General features: G+C 36.7%; 1 protein-coding gene across 1 annotated transcript in view; it reads left to right on the top strand.

The window, feature by feature from the left end:
• abcb10 (ATP-binding cassette, sub-family B (MDR/TAP), member 10) overlaps positions 1-18,891 on the top strand; it is a 130,171-nt gene that overhangs the window by 31,250 nt on the left and 80,030 nt on the right. Inside the window, exons 4-5 of the mRNA XM_039748287.1 lie at positions 6,104-6,238; positions 17,129-17,275. Of these exons, the coding sequence (XP_039604221.1) occupies positions 6,104-6,238; positions 17,129-17,275 (282 nt within the window). The remainder of the gene's footprint in view (positions 1-6,103; positions 6,239-17,128; positions 17,276-18,891) is intronic.

Genomic DNA, 18,891 nt, shown 5'->3' with positions numbered 1-18,891 from the left:
CTATCTATCTATCTATCTATCTATCTATCTATCTATCTATCTATCTATCTATCTATATGGGGTACTGAAATGGGAAAAACAAAATTTCTAAACCTGACAAATTTAAAAGTAAATATTTCGACAAACAAGGGTGAAAGCAGCAGATTTGCTGATTAACACTACTTGTTAGTAAACAATAAATCTTTGTATTTAATGAGCGGTGGTGCTGCACAGAAAGGTGGGAGCTGAGTGAGAAAGACCTTTGCTGATGTTCACCAGTAAGCTCTCTGCCTTGTGGAACTTAGAATTAGTCCATGCCTGAATGAGCATTGGAGTTCTCCTGTTAGGTCACACTGTAAGGAGCTGGTTCTGAACCAGACACCGCAGCTTCTTAGGTGACCACCAGTAATTACCACAGTAATATATGTAAATGGGAATGTTTGTGGCCATGGCATCTCTTAGCAATTTATCTTTATTGTATAGCCCAATTAACAGCACTAATTATAAAACATATTCTTCATCATTCTTTATTGCCATTTTTTCTGAGTTTATAAATATTTAAAGCTGAATGGCATTTGTTGATAGCCATAAACATGATCTACAATACCATTTAACACTAGAATCCCTGAAGCCTACAAAAAAACTCATAATCCCGGGCCATCTTAAATTCCTATGTACCTCTTCTCATCAGCATCTTTTGTTTTGCAAATGTGTCGATCAGCATAAGCAGCAAGCAACTTGCTTTCCCATCCCCCCACCGTTGCAGCTCAACTTGGGCAAAAAGTTCTCCCAGCTCAAGGCTCTTTATCTGCGTGTGAGATGCCTGGAGTTGTTTAGGGTAAATAATATATCTTTATTTGAAACGCATGCTTTTCATGAATGTTCCATGTCTACAACGATCTGTATAAGTGTAGGATGAAAGGAAATGCAAGGCAAAAAATGCTGAGCACTTAACAAAAGCAGAAAATTTTTCCATGTTATACTAATAATGACATGAAGTTTAGAATGTATGAAGACTTTAGTCCAAATATTAAATAAACATGTCCGCTTTTATTCAAGAATATAGCCAAAGTAAAAAAAAAATTTAAAAAAAATCATTCAATTTACATGTTGCTGTCAATGAGGTAAAAACCCAAGCTCAAATGTCAATCGACAGAAAACTGATTTGTCTTCTTGGATGGTGCAGATGTAAGAACTGCTGCCTTATAGCCAAAAAGGTTCCAGGTTCGAGTTTGGGCACTCCACTTTTTGATTAGTGAGATGCTGTTATTATTACTATAATATACAGTGCATCCGGAAAGTATTCACAGCGCATCACTTTTTCCACATTTTGTTATGTTACAGCTTTATTCCAAAATGGATTAAATTCATTTTTTCCTTAGAATTCTACACACAACACCCCATAATGACAACGTGAAAAAAGTTTAATTGAGATTTTTGCAAATTTATTAAAAATAAAAAAAATTGAGAAAGCACATGTACAGACGTATTCACAGCCTTTGCCATGAAGCTCAAAATTGAGTTCGGGTGCATCCTGTTTCCCATGATCATCCTTGAGATGTTTCTGCAGCTTAATTGGAGTCCACCTGTGGTAAATTCAATTGATTGGACATGATTTGGAAAGGCAAACACCTGTCTGTATAAGGTCCCACAGTTGACAGTTCATGTCAGAGCACAAACCAAGCATGAAGTCAAAGGAATTGTCTGTAGACCTCCAAGACAGGATTGTCCCGAGGCACAAATCTGGGGAAGGTTACAGAAAAATTTCTGCTGCTTTGAAGGTCCCAATGAGCACAGTGGCCTCCATCATCCGTAAGTGAAAGAAGTTCGAAACCACCAGGACTCTTACTAGAGCTGGCCGGCCATCTAAATTGAGCGATCGGGGGAGAAGTGCCTTAGTCAGGGAGGTGACCAAGAACCCGATGGTCACTCACTCTGTCAGAGCTCCAGAGGTCCTCTGTGAAGAGAGGAGACCCTTCCAGAAGAACAACTATCTCTGCAGCAATCTACCAATCAGGCCTGTATGGTAGAGTGGCCAGACGGAAGCCACTCCTTAGTAAAAGGCACATGGCAGCCCGCCTGGACAAAGATTAAACTCTTTGGTGTGAATGTGAGGAGTCACATTTGGAGGAAACCAGGCCGGTCATCACCAGGCCAATACCATCCCTACAGTGAAGCATGGTGGTGGCAGCAACTTGCTGTGGGGATGTTTTTCAGCGGCAGGAAATGGGAGACTAGTCGGGATAAAGGGAAAGATGACTGCAGCAATGTACAGAGACATCCTGGATGAAAACCTGCTCCAGAGCTCTTGACCTCAGACTGGGGCGATGGTTCATCTTTCAGCAGGACAACGACTCTAAGCACACAACCAAGATATCAAAGGAGTGGCTTCAGGACAACTCTGTGAATGTCCTTGAGTGGCCCAGCCAGAGCCCAGGCTTAAATCCGATCTGGAGAGATCTTAAAATGGCTGTGCAGCGATGCTTCCCATCCAACCTGATGGAGCTTGAGAGGTGCTGCAAAGAGGAATGGGCGAAACTGGCCAAGGATAGGTGTGCCAAGCTTGTGGCATCATATTCAAAAAGACTCAAGGCTGTAATTGCTGCCAAAGGTTCATCGACAAAGTATTGAGCAAAGGCTGTGAATAGTTATATACATGTGATTTCTCAGTTTTTTTATTTTTAATAAATTTGCAAAAACCTCAAACTTTTTTCTCGTTGTCATTATGGGGTGTTGTGTGTAGAATTCTGATGAACAAAATTAATTTAAAACTTTGGAATAAGGCTGTAACATTACAAAATGTGGATAAAGTGATGTGCTATGAATACTTTCCGGATGCACTGTATAAAATAATAGGGTCGGCATTTCAGAAGGAAAAACTTCCCATCTTGTGAGCAGTGCTTATAAACAGTCCATATATCTCCACACCATGAATTGTTAATAAACACACACAGCCCCCCAGCCTTACCAGAGGCTGTGGTGCGATTTCCTCGGTGCACAGAGTGACTCTTTAGCTGAAAATCGCATTCTGGGACTTTGTCTGAAAGCCAGGTCTCAGCACTCTCTTATTTCCCGCTGCGCTGTAATCCTTAGCTCATCCAGTTTCTTTTCCAGAGATCGCGTGTTGGCTAACAAGAGGCTAGTTAGCGGCGATTGGCTCGCGCAGGCTTTCAGCCTTGCATGGAGCCCTCCCCTCTTGCCTTGCTTGTGTTACCATCTTTGGAGCACTCTCCTGGAGTCAGCTTGGTCACTCGAGCTCAGAGCAACGGGGTCTTCTTGTAGGCTTCAGGGATTCTAGCATTAAGCAATATTTGCATACATGGTCTACCCTTCATCTCACTCTAGCTGAAAGAATTAACATTGTCAAGATGAATATCCTTCCTAACATTTTCTATTTCAAAGTATTCCCATTAGAGCTGGGCGGTATGACCAAACTTCTATATCACGGTATATTTCTAAATTATCCCGGTTTCACGGTATTCAACGGTATTTTTTTCCCATGCATGAGTAGATGTTAACCACATTTTCCACTGCAATTACTGCAGTAGACTGGCTAAGAATAACCTATTCCACTGTCATGAGCATTGTCCATTGTACAAAAACAAAAACATTTTAATGTGCACACAAGTATTAATACAGGTTTGCATGGCCCCATAAAGTGATAGTCTTCAAGGGGGTGGCACTAATGAAGAGAAGGAATCACATTGCATGACAGATGCAGTCAAAATATAGAACCTTTTTATTTAACATATTTTGCAAACAACTTAAACTATATTTTTGACAACATATTTTAAACCATCCAAAGAGGCATTTAGACTTAGTAAAATATCCAGAGTTGCTTGTCAAAAGTTGTATTGCACTGAACATGTCTTAGAAAAGTAATAGTAAATATTTTTTGTAAACCAACTACACTTTCTGTTAATGTTAATCTCTGTCCACTGACACGTTAAAGTGACTTTTTAAACAACTTTACCATCATTAAACTGCATAATATTTAAACAAATAATAATAATAATAAAATAAATAATAGTGCAACTTCCAGTAATAATACTATTACTTCGGGCCCAGATGCATTACACAGTATTCACCAAATAAAAATAAAATAAAATAAAACAAGTGCAACTTGGTGATGACATCTTTACCAACTGAACCATCATTTAGGCATATTGCATAATATGGACCTTGCTTCAAGCTAAGTTATATATATAAATAATAAAACTGCAACTTGCATTCATAATGCTATTTGTGGTATAGCCCTACGGAATTGTAGTAGGGACATACGTACACAGGGAAGAAAAAAACAAACTATACTTCGAGAACAAAGTCAACATTTTGATGCTTATGTCGAGATTAAAGTTGACATTTCCACTTTATTCTCATAGTTTATTTTATAATTAAAGTAGAATTTCGTAAACTAAACTTCATCCTAAAATCAATGTTTAATTTACTAGATTTTCTCAAACCTCGTCATAAGTTAATGTAGCACATTAAATGCTTTAAGTGTTCCCCGTGCCCCCACATGATTAATACATGCTTTAATGTATTTCATCATGAAAATTATATCAAGTATTTATCTTAGCATTCTAAATGTTCAGGGAACAGGAATTTCATGACGTGAATGTATTCTGTGCGGCAATCACTGCCAGCACCTCCTCAGTATAGGAGGAAGTCATTTTAAGAAGCACGTACTGATTTAACATGGCTCGGGGAACACTTAACACAAAGCATTTAATGTGCTATATAACTTATGACAGGGTTTGAGAAAATCTAGTAAATTAAATATTCATTTTACGATGAAGTTTAGTTTACAATGTTCGACTTTAATCTTGACATAAACGGCGAGAATAAAGTAGAAATGTTGAGAATAAAGTCAGCATGTCGTCACACTATTACACACTACCCAGGTACATTACACTGTATTGAAAAAAAATAAAACAAGTACAACTTGTTAGTATAGAAACAGTATTCACACATTTGAACATAATGGTCCACATACGACCTTTTAAAACCAAAGTATCTCCAGGCAATGGACGTGACTCCTTTTTTTTTGGCAAAAGTTCTTCTGTGTCATCATGTTCAACTTTATTGTCAGCTATAGCTTCAGTTTCGGAATGTTCTCTGTCCATTTTCATCCCGCAATACATATACTACCGCATGTACTCCGTTGCATGCCTATTTAGAGGTGTAGCAGTGAAAAAGAGCCCCCCTTGAAAAGTTTCCCACTGTGCCACATTCCGAACGTCGTTTTAGGCAATTTAAACCGGTGTTGTGGTATAAGAAAAATTCATATCTTAACAAAAAAAACAGTTTTCGGTATGAACCGGTATACCGCCCAGCACTAAATCCCATATACATTAATATATTATTTTTAACAAGTTAGATTAAATCATAACCTCATTTATTTGAATTCAAAATATCCACACATCCAAAGGGTGACCCTACAAAGACCTAAGGCAGAATGTGGCGTGACTGTACCTAACTTTCAGCTTTATTACTGGGCTGCAAATATACAAGTAATAAAAACCTGGACTTTGACAGAAATAGATGGACATAAACAGGCTTGGTCCACAATAGATATAAAATCCTGCAGTATTTATATTCTTTGATTTGTACCCCTGGCAGGATCTAATCAATAACATTTTAAAATAAGCACTTATACTGAGGAAAGGGACTCCCCCAAAAAAATCCCCATTATTTTGATTTTTGTTTCTTTTCTACTCTTAAAGTTTTACTCTGGCTGTTGGCCTTGCTCTCTTTCTCATGGGTGAGGGTTGATTTGAACTTAGTTTTGTCAGGTTTGACTTGCTTGTCTGGAATGTTACTTGCGTTTAATAAATTAAATAAAGTGTTAAAAATAAAAAAATTATAAATTTAAAATAAAATCTACAATGCAATAAAGTGTGCAGAAAGTAAAATGGGTCTAAATAGTTTCTGAATCCAGTGTGTGTTTGTGTGTTTATTTTAAAAGTAAGTTAGATCTTTTTCTTGGTGACGGTCAGAATTAGATATATAGAAATGAACCAAAGCATTTATTTTATTGGCTTTTGAGTAAGGGGTGAGGATATGTTTTAGTAAAATCCATACATAAACTCTTTTTAACAGTCATTTCTTTCACCTCCTTTAGTTTTATGTATCCCCAGCTCTTGCCACATTTGTACTGAGCATCATACCACCTCTTGCTGTTGTAACAATATTCTATGGAAGATATCTTCGCAAATTGTCTCGTATGACTCAGGATTCACTGGCACATGCCACACAGGTATGTTCTATTAATTTTTCTACCAGTTGAATTGATAAAGATAACAAAAAGTGATAATTGAAATATATTTAAGCAATGTAGGAAATTGTGCTAGAAGTGGAATATTATTTAATACACAATAAATCATTTCATTTGATTATCAGTATTTAATAGTGTCACAGCTGTTTATCCATCCAGCATGGATGAGGGTGGAAAATGAGGAAAATCTGGAAGGTTCTTTTTAACAAAGTTCCTGATTTGAAGATAGTGAAAGAAATGTGTAGCTGGAATGTTAAATTTGGAATGTAATTGTTCATAGGAAGCAAAGACGTTGTCTATATAAAGATCTCTAAGCAAGTTAATTCCAAATTTTTTCCAGATATTAAAAACTGCATATGTTTGTGAAGGTTGAAAGAGGTGGTTCTCTTGCAGAGGTGCCACAGATAAAAGCTTCTCTGTCTTAAAATGCTTTCTACACTGGTTCCAGATTCTAAGTGAGTGGAGCACAATTGGGTTATTTGTATATTGCCGATAGCGTGTGTTTATTGGAGCACAGAGCAAGGAATACAAAGAAGTACTGCAGGATTTTACTTCTATTGCGGTCCAAGCCTGTGTATGTTCTTCTATTTGTGTCCAGGTTCTTATCGCCTGTATATTTGCTGCCCAGTAATAAAACTGGAAGTTAGGTAGAGCCATGCCGCCTTCTGCCTTTTGTCTTTGTAAGGTCGCTCTTTTGATGCGTGGATGTTTTGAATTCCAAATAAATGAGGTTATTGTTGAATCTAATTGCCTAAAGAATGATTTATTAATGTATATTGGGATGTTTTGAAATAAAAAAAGGAGTTTAGGAAGAATATTCATCTTAACAGTGTTAATTCTTCCAGCTAGTGTGAGATGAAGGGTTGACCATCTATGCAAGTCTTGTTTAATTTTTTCCATGCAGACGACGAAATTTTGTTGATAAAGAGCTTTATGTTTACTTGTGATGTTTACCCGAGGTATTTAAACTGTTCTGCAATGATAAAAGGTAGGGTTTCTAATCTAATATTATATGCTTGAGAATTCACTGGAAAGAGTACACTTTTATTCAGATTAATTCTGAGACCAGAGATCTTTTGAAATTCTGTGAGTGCTGCTAAGACTGCAGGCACAGAATTTTCTGGGTCTGATATATACAGTACCATGTCATCTGCATATAATGAGATTTTCTGTTCCAGTCCTTCTCTGCTAATCCCCTTTATCTGATCAGTATTTCGACAATGTATTGCCAGTGGTTCAATGGCAATCGCAAACAGAAGCGGTGACAAGGGCATCCTTGTCTAGTGCCACGTTCTAGTTTAAAGTAGTCTGAGCAAATGTTGTTGATACAAACTGAAGCTTCTGGGTTTGTATACAGTAATTTAATCCATGCACAAATGTTTGGGCCAAACCCAAACTTCTCAAATGTAGTAAAAAGGTATTTCCATTCAATCATGTCGAATGCTTTTTCTGCATCCAATGATAATAATATTTCTGGGGTGTTTGATTTAGTTGGTGAGTATATTACATTAAACAGGTCGAAGATTTGAAGATAAGTGCCGGCCCCTAATAAATCCAGTTTGGTCTTGTGATATTACCGAGGGGAGCACTTTCTCCATCCTTCTGGCTAAGATTTTAGAGAGTATTTTAACGTCGTTATTCAGAAGTGAAATTGGTCTGTATGATGCACATTGTAATAAGTCCTTATTTTGTTTTGGAAAGACAGTGATTAGTGCTTGGCGAAAGGTTTGTGGAAGAGATTGGTTATCTCTGGCTTCTGTAAATGTTGCTAATAGGAGGGGAGCTAGCTGAGCGGAGAATTTCTTGTAAAATTCTGCAGGGTAGCCATCAGGGCCTGCTGCTTTCCTGCCTTGGAGTGACTTTATAGCATCTAGTAATTCTGATAAGCCAGAGGTTTATCAAGTTCCTCCGCACTAAAAGCGTCTATTTGTGGTATCTGTAATGTATCTAGAAATGCATTAGATTGTGTATTGTCTTCTTTAAACTCAGTAGTATATAGGGATTTATAGTAGTCTCTGAAAGTGTGCATTATATTTTTGTGTTCGATGATTTTATCTCCGTTCGTGTTGGTGATTACCGAGATTGCGTTGCGCACTTCTTGCTTGTGAATTTGTTGAGCTAAAAGCTTATTAGCTTTCTCTCCATGTTCATAATAATGATGTCTGGATTTGTAGATTAGTTGTTCAGTTTCTTTAGTTGTCAAGAGGTTTAATTCTGAATGTAGAGCCTGCCTCCTCTATGTAGAGTCTCGCTTGGTAGTCTGGCGTGTTCTTCATCTATTTTAGTAATTTCGCTTTTTATCTCTGCTACTTTCTTGGCTTCGGATTTATTTCTGTGGGAAAGATATGAGATAATCTGACCTCTTAAGAAGGCCTTAAGAGTTTCCCAGAGTAGTCCTGCAGAGATCTCGGGTGATATATTTGTCTCTAGAAGATTTCAACCTATTTAACCTGAGCAGTACTTCTTCCTCTACATATTCTAAATTCCTCATTACCTCCTGAATCTTGCTCTGTCACACCCACCACCTGTATGTTCTCTTTCACCACATCCATAGACCTCCTCTTAGGCCTTCGTCTTTTTCTCTCATCTGGCACCTCTCTTCCTAGCATCCTTCTCGCAATATACCCAACATCTCTCCTGTGTGCATGTCCATACCAACAAAATCTTGACTCCCTAACTTTGTCTCCAAATCATCCAACCTGAGCTGACCCTATACTGTACTTGTTCCTAATCCTCTCAGTCCTTGTCACCCCCAGGGCAAATCTTTAACTCTGCCACCTCCAGCTCTGTGTCCTATGTTTTTATCAGTTCCACCTTCTCCAACTCATATAACATACCAGTAGCTGGACTCACTACTGTCTTGTAGACCTTCCCTTTTAATCTTGCTGGTACCCGTCCATCACAAATCACTCTTGACACTCTTCTCCACCCGCTCCACCCTGCCTGCTCTCTCTCTCTCTTTAACTCTTTTCCAAACTCCCCATTACTCTGTACTGTTGATCCCAAGTATTTAAACTCATCCACCTTCGCTAACTCTATTCCCTGCATCCTCACCATTCCTCTGACCTCCCTGTCGTTCACACACATGTATTCTGTCTTGTTCCTACTGACCTTCATTCCTCTCCTTTCCAGGGTCTCCTTAGCCTGCTCCAAACTTTTATTACAGTTCACAATGTCATCCGCAAACATCACAGTCCACACGGGCTCCTGTCTAAACTCCTCTGTCAACCTGTCCATCATCACTGCAAGTAAGAAAGGGCTCAAAGCCAATCCTTGATTTAATCCCACCTCAATCTTAAACACATCCATCACTCCTACAGCAGACCTCATCACTGTCTCACTTCCCTCATATACAGTATATCCTGTACCACTCTTACATACTTTTCTGCCACTCCTGACTTCCTCATACAAAAGCACATCTCCTCTCTAGGCACACTGTCAGATGCTTTCTGTAGGTCCACAAAGATACAATGCAACTCCTTTTGGCCTTCTCTATACTTCTCCATCAACACCTTCAGAGCAAACATTATCTGTTGTTTTCTTTCCTGGCATGAGACCATACTGCTGCTCGGCAATCATCACTAACCTAACTTCTGTGCCTGATCATTTTTATACCTCCTAAAAAATGTGTATCCCTCAATGCTGTACTCATCCCCATCTTTTTTTATTTAGTATGTGTTACTTATTTTACTTTTGCATTTAAACATTGGGTTAGAATTTACATTACTATGCATTTTTATTATACACTACTGATTGTTCGGTTATGTACAGTTCTAAATCTGGCCTGTCCCCCCATTCCCTAGTTTATACAGTCCTTGACTAACCTATTCATATGCCTCTCCAACACATTGGCAGAACAGGTCCCATCTGTTCCAACAAGAGTCCCAATGCCCCATAACCCTATAGCTTTCTACTCTACGCCAAGATTTGAGTTACGTGTTAAGCCTTGTAATCTCCTCAGTCTTAACTGGATTGACCTTGACAAAATCTAAAATGGTACCCGACAGTCTTACGTTTGAAATTTGTAATTTTTATGGAAGGAGGTCTTAGAGGGATAGGACCACCAGTAAAGAATCAAATAAATAAATATCATATTCATGATCTGCAGCCTCTGAATAATATAAAACAACATTCCACATGCCTATATTACGAATCCCTATATTTTTAAAGATTTATTACTTATAGTTTTACATTCAAAGGAATGGCCTTTCAATCATCCTTGGACTTTTCGCAACAACTTCACAATCTTTTTGGAGGCATAGTGCTATGGAAAAATGATAGAAGTTGACTGAACCATAATATGTGAACCAACAAGTACACTCCACAGCGGCCAGCAGGTCAAGCTCCACCCCATTCGTCAAGCTGCTGTATGGACAGTCGGAATAGTCTCTCAACACTAGTTCAATACTGTCAAAATGAGTGGGACTGTGATTGTGCATCTTCAACATTTAACCCTGCCCTGAACACCAAGTTGTACTATTTTCCACAGGCTATAGGGAAATTTACTACAAATGACTGCAAAGATGGTCAGGTTTTAGTACTAGTGGACCACATTTAAAAATCTTCTTTATTTACATAACTGCAATCTTTATATGCACACATTTTTGTAAAGTAATTCAGGAGGAGCCTGTATGCAGTATACATAATTTGAAGCATCTGTAGAATTTTGTTTTTACTTTGACATCATAATGCGTCTTTTTTCTTTTTTTTCCTATGAGAAACACAAAATTAAATATTTTAAAATTCCATACCATCTGCCCAAGTCTCTCTATCATTGCATTTATTTTCTATATCTAATTTATTTGGTATAAGGCTGGGGACAGCAACAGAATCAAGACACCGGGAGAAACTCAAACACATATTTACACTATAAGTCTGAAGTTTTACATACAGTCATATGAAAAAGTTTGGGAACCCCTCTTAATTCTTTGGATTTTTGTTTATCATTGGCTGAGCTTTCAGAGTAGCAACTTCCTTTTAATATATGACATGCCTTATGGCAACAGTAGTATTTTCAGCAGTGACATTAAGTAATCAGCATTGAACAGTTACACACATTCAAATCAGCAAAATTACAAGGGTACCCAAATTTTTGCATAGCCAGTTTTTCACATTTGATTTAATTTCATACAACTAAATGCTGCTCACTAAAGATTTGTTCAGAAAATACCTCAGTGCTCAGATGTTCCTAGCAAATGAAAGACATACCACTGTTATCTTTTTGTTGAAAGTAGAGTAAATTATTATGCAGGCTGAGAGGGGTTCCCAAACTTTCCCATATTACTGTATGAAATGAAAAACTGTGCTGAGGAGATGAATGGTTTGCACAGTCTGAAAATGCATAGTGATAGCAAAGTACTTGTAGGATTCTGCTAAAATGTATCAATTACAAATACGATTAAACTTCCTGAGCATAATCTTTCCATTAAATTTGAAATGATGACACTGGCTTGTTACCAGGTCTTAGTCAGTAGTCTTACGAAGCACCTTTAAAAGAAATTTCAAGTGCTTTATAGCATCTGTAACATATTTTTCCTGCAACTCTGCAGTGGGCATCTAGTTTCTTCTTGGTACATCTTTATTTAGTAAAGAGTCTGAGGTTTGTCTGCTATAGTATATTTAATACCATACTAAACAAAGAATTTATAAAATATGCACTGTTTCAGTTATCACAATAATGTTTTTTTTGACAATTCAATATTAAATCTTTGTTTGACAAAAATTTAAATAGTTTATTTATAAAATAGTGTGCCTTGGACAAAATAAACTGATCTTTTTAATTGGCTGGTATGGTAATTGTTGGCTAGCCCAACATATAGCAATGTGGTATAGTGGTTAAGACTTTGAAGTATGGACTAACCCTGAGGATGTGGAATCAAATTAGTAATTTAAGGTTTTTACTATAAATATTTTTTAACTTAAATATATATTAGTGTGCAGTTAAGTTTAATCCATTTATTCAGAGTAGCAAATATAGACACAGACTGGGAAATCTAGAAATGAAAAGCCGATCACTCATCACAGAGGCGAAAATATGGCATTTCTTCACTGAACCACTGTTAATAACCAGTTTATTCTGATAGCTCTGAAATATTTACTAGGTTATTCATTTATTTGCTTGCTTATTTATTTTATTTTTCTGATATTGATTTGGATATTTTCTATGACTGCATACTATAGATGTTCAATTTATTAGAGCATTAGAACACTCTATCGAGAACAGGCTATTCATTCCAACATAACATGCCAGTACTACTCACTTAATCCTTGCAAAATAACATTGAATCTAGGTTTGAAAGTCCATAAAGTTATACTGTTGACCACACCAGTGATATTTTCATAAGAAAACCGAGAACTAGAACTAAAAAGAATGAGAACTGAAAATAAGTCAAACAAAGAAACTAAAACTAAATAAAAATAAAAATTAGTGATATGTGAATGAACTAAAACGAGAACGAAAATTGAGAAAAACGAAAAAAACAGTTCAGTCGTGCAGAGGGGTTGTTTGTAGGACGCCCTGAGCATTCAGTTACATTGCGCTATTCACTATGCATTAATCTTGCAAGTTGGGCTTACTATAGTCACGTGGCACAACTTCCATAAAGGACCGTTGTTTGTTTGCTGAGCACATTTGGCTTGTCGAGTTGAAGCAGTAAGCACTTGTGGTTGACGATGGCGAGTTTTGCACAGATGTTTACAGGTAAAACACGAGAAATTAATGTGTGAAAATACTTTAATTATAGACCAGATGATAATAAAAGCAAATCTAGTGTGCGAGAAAAAGTAAAAAGTCTCAGAGTTTCAGTGCAGGGCCAGCTGGATCAGTACTTAGTGGTAGTCCAGCACTTCTCTGGCACCATGACTGCACTTCATACAGGGAAATGCAGTCTCACCTGTCATCATGAAAAGTAAAAAAATAAAAAAAAACTAACAGAAAATAAGTTTGTCCACTGGTCTGTGCTATACATTTGTTTTCTGTATGATTCTAATAATTTAGATTTAATTTTATATAGTCAAAATCACTGAATTTGCACATTTACTGATCAAATATAGCAGAGAAATGCAAGGCATGACAGCAATGAGACGAGTCTCACCTTCCCTCGGACTGCGCTATCCTTTACACACTGGGTTGATGCAGGCAATTGGTGTGTGCCTGTTGCTGTCTTTCTGTATGTTACCAATATAATGTTTGCACACGCGTTTATTATACACCCTGACTTTCCGCAGTCTGGCTGTTATATTTAATGAATGTGTGTGACATATCTAGTCTCGCTGATCGGACATAAAACATCAGTGAAAAGGCACAAGGTGAGGCAGACCGTAACCGTGCCACACTGATTGAGCTGGATGTGAGCCCAACAGGTGCTTGTTGCTGCTGTTCTTCTACGCAGAGGCTATAGGCGCCAATAAATTAGCGATATCAGAAAGTCAAGTGCACTGCAGCAGTCCGTTTATTTTTATTTTTTGTTCTGACTGACTGTCAAAATGGAAGATTAAGACTTTTAAAACTAAAGGAAAATAAGGAGGACTTTTACAAGAAAGTGACAAAGATTTTCATGGAGAAGGATAGGCGCATGGACTTCATTTACAAATAAAGGTAAGACCATAAACGGTTTTCAATATTATAAAAAATGGGATCAGACTAAGAAAAAAAAAATCCAATATTTAAAAAGTAAATTTTGACCTTAAATAAAACATTTTGTTTTTCTTGTTATCCTTTTTTGTTGTATTAAAACTGATTAAAGCATCAGAATTAAAAGCTTTTAAAAACAACTAAATATTTCAATCAAGGTTAAAATTGAAATCCGTTTTTTTTGTACACCACTCAATACTTTCATTTGTATTGAATGAGTATGAATTGTGAAATTGCAATGGCAAATTAAGAACACATGGAGGGTGCAGAGCAAATGCACTCTCTCTATCACCACTATAAATGTAATGTTCTTTCTTAGGCAAATATATGCCTTACCTGTCTGAGTGTCAAGATTGCTGATGAGTGTAACTCTGACTGTGAAAGAGTCAGTACCTCACCGCACGTCGCTGCTTCAGTACTGCCAGCAGAAGTCGTCAGCGTACGGTCTGCTGGCACCAGTGCCCGAGGACCTTGTCTGTGCACCTACATTACAGGCGGTCGTTAAGCAAAATATTTTCACTATGTGGCTATCTGTGCAATGGATGTCATTTCAGCATGAACAAACCCCTTGAAATGCATGCTTGTTTAAAGCTTAACAGCAATGTGCTTGCACAGACTGGTTTCTTGGGTTGAAACATTTGATCTTGTTGACTATACTCATTAGGCCACTTCATCCATTTGATCATTGATAGTCAAGTAGTGTTTAACAGCATTATGAACTGTGAGGGTATTTTATTGAATGAAACATAATTTGCATTGAAATATGTCTAGGCCAACATTTGCGGTCTTGCAACAGAAAAAAAAGATAAAATTGTACTAATATTATGTGATAAAGCCAGAACTAAATGAAATAAAAATTAATTAAAAAATATATATTGTTGACTCCACTTAAAACTAGAATGAATTAAAAAATTATTTTACAAAATAAAATCAAAAACTACAATTAATATCAGATCTGAAATATCACTGGACCACACTACTTGGTCATTTATTCCATGTGTCTATGGTTCTCTGTGTGAAGAAAAACTTCCTAATGTTTGTACCAAATTTACCTTTAACAAGTTTCCAAGTGTGTTCCCATGTTCTTACTGAACTTGTTTTAAAGTAATCATAATCTCCTGTAGCCCGAGAATCATTCTAGTTGTTGTTCTCTGGACTTTTTCTAGTGCTGTTATATCCTTTTTGTGAACTGGAGACCAAAGAGGTTTTCTTTATCTTTCTCTTTCTCATTTTAAAATTTATTTAGAATTTCACTATTCTGATTCACTTTACCTCCTCCTAGTCTATTCCTTTACTACAAAAGTATTGAAAAAATCTCTTTAGTTCATCTTTAAATGTATCTGCTATATTCCTCCCTAACTGCCTTTCATCTTCCTTAATATCCTTCTTAGTGGTTGCCTCATGCTCTCATACACCCTGCAGGTCACATTGGACTTATTAGTCTTATATGTCTTATACAGTACAGCTGCTTTTTTACCTTTGAAGCTTTGTTAACAAATCTTTGTTAACCAAGTGCAGAGTTTTTTTATTTCCTATTAATTCCAAATTTTGAAATGTACTTGTTCTGCATTATATATAAAACATTTTTAAACCTGTTCCACTGCTCCCAGACTATCTCTACAGTTAAAAGCATATTCCAGTTTTATCCCTTTTAGACACATGGCCCAGGTACAACTAATTATTTATTACAACACAGGCCAACTAACTCCTCCTCCAGTTCTAAGACCCTGAGCTTGAGGTGCCAGATGAACTGGGCATTTCCTGCAGACATAGCTCTCATGGAAGACTGATTTCTCCAAGCTATTCTCCATAACTTCCAAGATCCAACAGAAGTTGCACTGGGCTGGCCTCACTAATAAAATTTGACTTTGGATTACTTAAACAGTTTATCCTTTTTATTAAATTTAACATAAATGGTAAAACTAAATAATTAAAGCTAAGAAAATAAGATTAAAGAACTGCTATGGTTGTTTTATTCCTTCGGGCCATTCATTTCCTTTAATATTTCCCCCCTCTAGATAGATAGATACTTTATTATTCTTTATTAAACTTTATAAATAATGCTGTTTGTCTTTTTTGAGGTTAACTTTACTTTTCTCTGTCTGTTCTCATAATTTTGTGCCCCTCTTATTCCTTACATACAAGCCCTCCACTCACACCATTTGTTTTCCTTTTTATTAATAAAGTTAATTAATTGCTCTGCTTTCCTGACTGCTAAGAACTGTTCAATATAGTAAACATTTTACCCCCTTCTTCCTTCTAGGTAAGAAAACTTGCTTACTGTTTCTACAGCCACTTATGCCTAATGAGTTTTTTCTCATTTAATGCCTGTCTATGTCCTGCACAGCCCCTTTCTTAACTGCTTTGTAGTCGGCCTCCTACTTAAAACGAACGCTTTCTTAATTATGAACACATGTGCCTTAGCATCAGCACTAGTGGAAAGCTTCACTGTAAGAGAGTTGTGGGGCTCTCTCAAGATATTCTTTATATGCCTGTACATTTTCCCACTAAGGCATCACTGTTATTCAAACTATTTGATGCTGTGACACTGGTTAAATTATTATATTGACTATTTTCAATAGATTAGCTTTGAATATTTAATTAATATATTTTGCCTGATGGTGAAAGTAGGACCTGACTTGTGCATACATAATAATGTCATACATCTATATAAGTGCAATGGGAAACTACAGGTACTATAATATTTCTTTAAAGTTAATTTATAACTCACTTTTTAAATAATTTCCAGTTTTAAATAGTATTTTTAAATGTCTAAAACATGTCTAAAGAATGGATTTTTCAGCAAGTTTTAGTGCCAAACATAATGATTGTGAATATTAACTTTGTCATTCTTCATCTTCCCAATATGAAATATATATGGGTTTGATGTTTAGTACATTGTCTTGTTCTGTTTCTTACAGTAGTAGAAATCTTGTTTTTGATTTGTTATATATTTGGTTGATTTGATTTTCTAATCTTTTCTTTTTGAGTGTTCTTTGGGTAATCCTGTTTCTTTTGAAATAACTAAGGTATACATTTCAGGTGTGAATATAATAGCCTACAGTAAGTATGTGAGTGAGTGAATGTTACCTATAGCAGTACTTGTTGACGCTATGGTCCTTTACTCCCTGCAAGTCTGGGTTCTGCAAAAAATAGAGGGGCAAGTTCTACAATCATGCTTTTAGTATTGCTTATTGTGGAATGTATATTATACATGTATGTTTATATATTTATTTTAGCTAGCTGAAGAGAGGATTGGAAATCTTAGAACAGTTCGAGCTTTCGGAAAAGAGTTTTTTGAAGTGGAGAAGTATGCCCAAAAGATTAACTATGTACTTCACCTTGCGAAAAAAGAAGCTATAGTACGAGCAGGATTCTTTGGAGCTGTGAGTATTAAAGAAATAATTTTTAAACATTTTTTAAACTTCATTTTTATTGATGAATGTATTATTTTACAAATTAAAATGTTAATGTTTACTCATTTCTAAAAATACAGAGGACTGCTTTTTCATGAGAATCTATTCGCAGTTTACAGTTAACTATAGACGAAAGTAGGGTGAAATGACACCCTTTATTGGCTAACTAAATAGATTACAAATCCAAGTTTTCAAGGCTGCTAAGGCTCCTTCATCAGGCAAGGTGTAACAAAGAAACTGAAAAGTACTCTCGCTTATATGCCTGATGAAGTGACCTTAGCTGCCTCGAAAGCTTGCAACTCTACTGCTACAGTTAACTATAGACAGATGCCATAATATAGCTAAACTGATGTGAATCTTGGAAAACTCTTTACACTAAAAACCTTGAACGACAGCACTGCAATACTTGAATGCCTAGGTACCTAACATGTACAGTGCTTCATGTACCGTGAAGAAATGAAAGCTAAAATTAATTAAAAAAAAATCTATGAAAAAATATTGAAGAAAAGTCTTATTTTCCCTGACATTAGTTTTACATGAACTGATGAACAATGTTTTTGAAATACTAATTAGTCAATATATTAAGGTCTCTGAGCTGATGCTTTTGGTACTTTGTATGAAGCAGTGTTTTCTAATGGTTATGGAAAACTGTTCAAGTTCCAGTTATGCCTTCTCTTCCTTTCTCCTCATTTCAGATTAACAGCTGTCATCACTCCTTCTTACTTTGTTTTCTGTATATACCCTTTAGAGCACACTCCTGAAAAAAATTATGTTGGACCAACATAATACATTCAATATTCATGTCCACTTAGGCGGCACGGTGGCACAGTGGTAGCGCTGCTGCCTCACATTTAGGAGACCCGGGTTCACTTCCCGGGTCCTCCCTGCGATGGAGTTTGCATGTTCTCCTGCGGGCTTCTCCAGGCGCCGGTTTCCTCCCACAATCCAAAGACATGCAGGTTTGGTGGATTGGCGATTCTAAATTGGCCCTAGTGTGTGCTTGGTGTGTGGGTGTGTTTGTGTGTGTCCTGCGGTGGGTTGGCACCCTGTCCAGGATTGGTTCCTGCCTTGTGCCCTGTGTTGGCTGGGATTGGCTCCAGCAGATCCCCGTGACCCTGTGTTCGGATTCAGCGGGTTGGAAAATGGATGGATGGATGTGCACTTACTGCATACATTCTTTAGATACGTCTTTCAAAAGAGTCAAAATGTTAGGCAAAATACTAGTATCCAGGACATGACACCAAGTAGTAACAGCCTCAAATAAATTTGAAATCTACCCATCAGTTATTAGACCTACCATCAAAATCTCCTGGAATGTATGAGGTATTGATTAAACTGAGTATAAGTAAAGTAACGGCTATTTAAAAAAAAACCTTACACCACAGCTGTGATAAACCAACATTTTTCATGAAAACCATCAAACTTGACAGGTATTGTATATTCATCATTTTTAACACCAAGATCTTACTGTCTCATCATGAGTTAGGCAAAAGATTTATTTATTTATTTATTTTTATTTTTCTACTCTATCCTCATTTACTTTTTGGTTAATAACATCCTTACTTACTACAGTAGACTTTCAGTGA

The sequence above is a fragment of the Polypterus senegalus genome, chromosome 3 (assembly GCF_016835505.1).
Source record: "Polypterus senegalus isolate Bchr_013 chromosome 3, ASM1683550v1, whole genome shotgun sequence".
NCBI classification, from domain to species: Eukaryota; Metazoa; Chordata; class Cladistia; order Polypteriformes; family Polypteridae; genus Polypterus; species Polypterus senegalus.
The sequence above is the reverse complement of the archived record's forward strand: the minus strand, read 5'-3'. Positions and strand labels throughout refer to the sequence as shown.